General features: G+C 36.2%; 1 protein-coding gene across 1 annotated transcript; it reads right to left on the reverse strand.

The window, feature by feature from the left end:
• Positions 1 to 902: 902 nt before the first annotated feature.
• LOC128656884 (taste receptor type 2 member 3-like) lies at positions 903 to 1,772 on the reverse strand. Its single transcript, XM_053711049.1, has one exon. The coding sequence runs from the start codon at positions 1,770 to 1,772 to the stop codon at positions 903 to 905; it is 870 nt and encodes a 289-aa protein (XP_053567024.1).
• Between the last annotated feature and the right edge of the window lie 1,851 nt (positions 1,773 to 3,623).

A 3,623-nucleotide genomic window follows, 5' to 3' on the forward strand; every position in this document is an offset into this window, starting at 1 on the left:
AAAAAATTTGGGTTCAGTGTCCCTTAAATGGGATATGAAACCCAAATGTCTTCTTTCATGATTCAGATGGATCACGCAATATTAAGCAACTTTCTAATTTACTAATTTTGTCATTTTTTTCGTTCTCTTCTTATTTTTATTTTTGAAAAACAGGAGTGTGACTTTGGAGCTGGACCATATTTGGTTCAGCACCTGGGTAGCGCTTGCTAATTGGTGGCTAAATGTAGCCACCAATAAGCAAGCGCTACCCAGCGTTCTGAACAAAAAATGGGCAGGCTCCTAAGCTTTCATTCCTGCTTTGTCAAATAAAGATATCAATAGAACAAATAAAATTAATAATAGGAATAAATTTGAAAATTGCATGCTCTATATGAAACATGAAAGAAAAAAAATCGGGTTTCATATCCCTTTAATACAGTTAACACAGAGGTAATCTTTTAAGTATGCTCCACTGCTAACAATCTGATGTTATTAAGCAACAAACATTTCTAAAATTGAATTATAAATACATTTAACTCATTATAACTGATAATTTTCTGCTAAACATTTGATCAGCAGATATTTACATAAAAGGTGTTAAATATTGTAACAAAAACTCTATAGTTACAGTTTGTTGTTTGAAACCAACAAAGGTTGATGATACTATGGGGCCAATTTATTAAGGGCCGAATGTCCCTTAATGTACCTGTTTCCGCGCGACCGAAAACAGGAGTTAAGAAGCAATGGTCTTAAGACATATGGTAAATCAGCCCCCATGTGGCAACACTAAATCATCAACAGAATTATCTAATATTAAATAATTTACTTATTTTGAATAACAGAGAAAAATATATATTTTAGGTAACTGAAGTTAAATGGAAATTGTCACTAGGACGGTGGCAATAAATGATACTTACAAGAGCCTATTTGAGCTTTATAATACTGGAAATCAAAATAACAGTGTGGAGGCTTGGATACATTATTGTAGGAATAGAAAGAAGTGATATCCAAATTTCATTTTCTGTCCTGTGGATATATGGCCAAACACATTGTGCTATAATATAAATGATATGTAAAAGAAAAAAAGACAACATAATTCTAATTGCACTAAAATGAGCCTGAAGCTGAGGATTCCGGAATCCTGAGTCCTTGCTGGTCATATGTCTGGTGTGAGTCCAAAGGGATCTAATCAGGAGAGAAATAGCAAAACAAAATATGGGTAATGGTAAAACAGATCCTGCAAGGTTTGAGATTAAGTGACCATAAAATGTTTTTCTAATGTATTTTCCTTCCACACTTGTGTTACTGAAGGCAGTTGTAGAATTTATAATATGTATGGTGGTGTCAAACAATACAAAGGGAAGAAGGGAGATGATTGAAGCTGTCACTATTACTATATACAACCAGGGCAATATCCTGGATATGTTGAGTTTCATGTAGATGAATAACCTGTAGTTATAGCTGGTGATCTTCACACAGTAGAAAACACAGAGCAATGTGGCAAACCAGGTGCAGCAATAGGCTTGAAACATCACAATTATTCCAGAAGTGTCCAGAAGAGAGTTTGTTTGTCTTTTTCTAGGTACAAAAACATAGTAATAGAAATTGAAAATGGAAGTTACCAGATAAAAAAATCTGGAGAGCCCCAGACTTGTTACAATAATATCGATGGTTTGTAGCTTTTTAGACTGCAGCCACCAAATCCAATTCATTATCACAATAAATCCATTGAAAAAGAGCCCAATTAAGGTCATAAGTCCCAATACAGATGAGAGGTTTAGTAAGAAATACATGATGATTTAAAGGTAATTTGTTATCTGATCACTTCTCTGGTATAAGATATATTGTGTTACCTTCACTTGCGCTGGGCAACTGAATAAAAATGACAGAATGCCTATTTGATTATATGTCACGCTCACCTATGTAAATTGTTTCCTTAATATGCAAATCTAGAGTTATGGAAAATGTTTCATACAATTTGCCTGTTACCTGCTTGTTTATAGAGAACTTAATGTTTACTCAATTCTATATTATTTTATTATTAAACTGATTTAAGCTATGGATATTTATATTTTGCAGTTTCATTAATATGTTCATAATAACTAGTGGTAAATATAAACAGTCAGCCTACACGTGAAAAAAATAAGATTGAATTGAGACCTAATAGCTTGTAACTATTAAATTTGCAATTTAATTTAATCACAACTGCCAGTGCCTAACACAGAACTACAATCACAGCACATGGCATCTAATATAGTTTTATTTTTCTTAAGAGTATAATTGTTAAAGGGACAGTCTACACCAGAATTTTTATTGTTTAAAAAGATAGATAATCCATTTATTACTAGTGATATCGCAAACAGTTCACCGGAGAACAGTTCCCGGCGATCATAGCTTGTGCGCGTTCTCCATGGTGGACAAACATATCCGATGTTCGATCCGCCCCCTATTCGTCATCATTGAGTAAACTTTGACCCTGTATCTCACAGTCTGCAGACACATTACAGTCAATCAGCAGCAGACACTCCCTCCCAGGCCCTCCCAGCTCCTGGGCAGCAGCCATTTTAGATTCATTCTGATCCTGCATTCGTAGTGAGAGGAGGGATAGTGCTGCTGCTGATTTTATAGGGAAATTGATAGCTAGTCTAGTTTATTCAGTGTCCACTACAGCCCTGAATGACTCATCTGATCTCTGCTGTAAGGACAGTACCTCAAAAAGCCCTTTTTAGGGCTACATCAGTCGTTTTTTTTCTTTGTAATCTAATAGTAGTTGCCTGCCTGGCACTGCCAGCCTGTGTGTCAGGCTCACAGCATATACTGTGCCTGATTGCTCAGTACCACCACTCATATCTGGTGTAACATTAGTGTAAATTTAAAAAAAAAAAACCTTTTACATCAGTCTGCTAGTGTAATCTAATTGCAGTTGCCTGCCAGCGTGTGTGCCAGGCCCATTTGCCAAATAGTGGCACCAATCATATTTGTTATAACAGTAGTGTAAATATTTAAAAAAAAAACTTTTTGGACTGTGAGACATCAGTCTGCTAGTGTAATCTTATTGCATTTCCCCGCCTGGCAGCGTGTGTGCCAGGCCCACTTGCCAAGTTAGTAGCACCACTCATATTTTTTGTAACAGTAGTGTAAATATTTAAAAAAAAAAAAAACTTTTTTGACTGTGAGACATCAGTCTGCTAGTGTAATCTAATTGCAGTAGCCTGCCTGCCAGCGTGTGTGCTAGGCCCACTTGCCAAGTTAGTGGCACCACTCATATTTGTTGTAACAGTAGTGTAAATATTTAAAAAAAAACTTTTTTGACTGTGAAACATCAGTCTGCTAGTGTAATCTAATTGCAATAGCCTGCATGCCAGCGTGTGTGCCAGGCCCACTTGCCAACTAGTGCCACCAATCATATTAGTTATAACAGTAGTGTAAATATTTAAAATAAAAACTTTTTTGACTGTGAAACCTTAGTCTGCTAGTGTAATCTTATTGCAGTTGCCTGCCTGCCAGCGTGTGTGCCAGGCCCACTTGCCAAGTTAGTGGCACCACTCATATTTGTTGTAACAGTAAAAAGTTCCAGCACGGAACAAAACGTACGTCGAGTGAGGGGGCATTAACATTGCTCTTAACAGTTTTACTTCTACATA

Source organism: Bombina bombina, chromosome 4 (assembly GCF_027579735.1).
Source record: "Bombina bombina isolate aBomBom1 chromosome 4, aBomBom1.pri, whole genome shotgun sequence".
NCBI classification, from domain to species: Eukaryota; Metazoa; Chordata; class Amphibia; order Anura; family Bombinatoridae; genus Bombina; species Bombina bombina.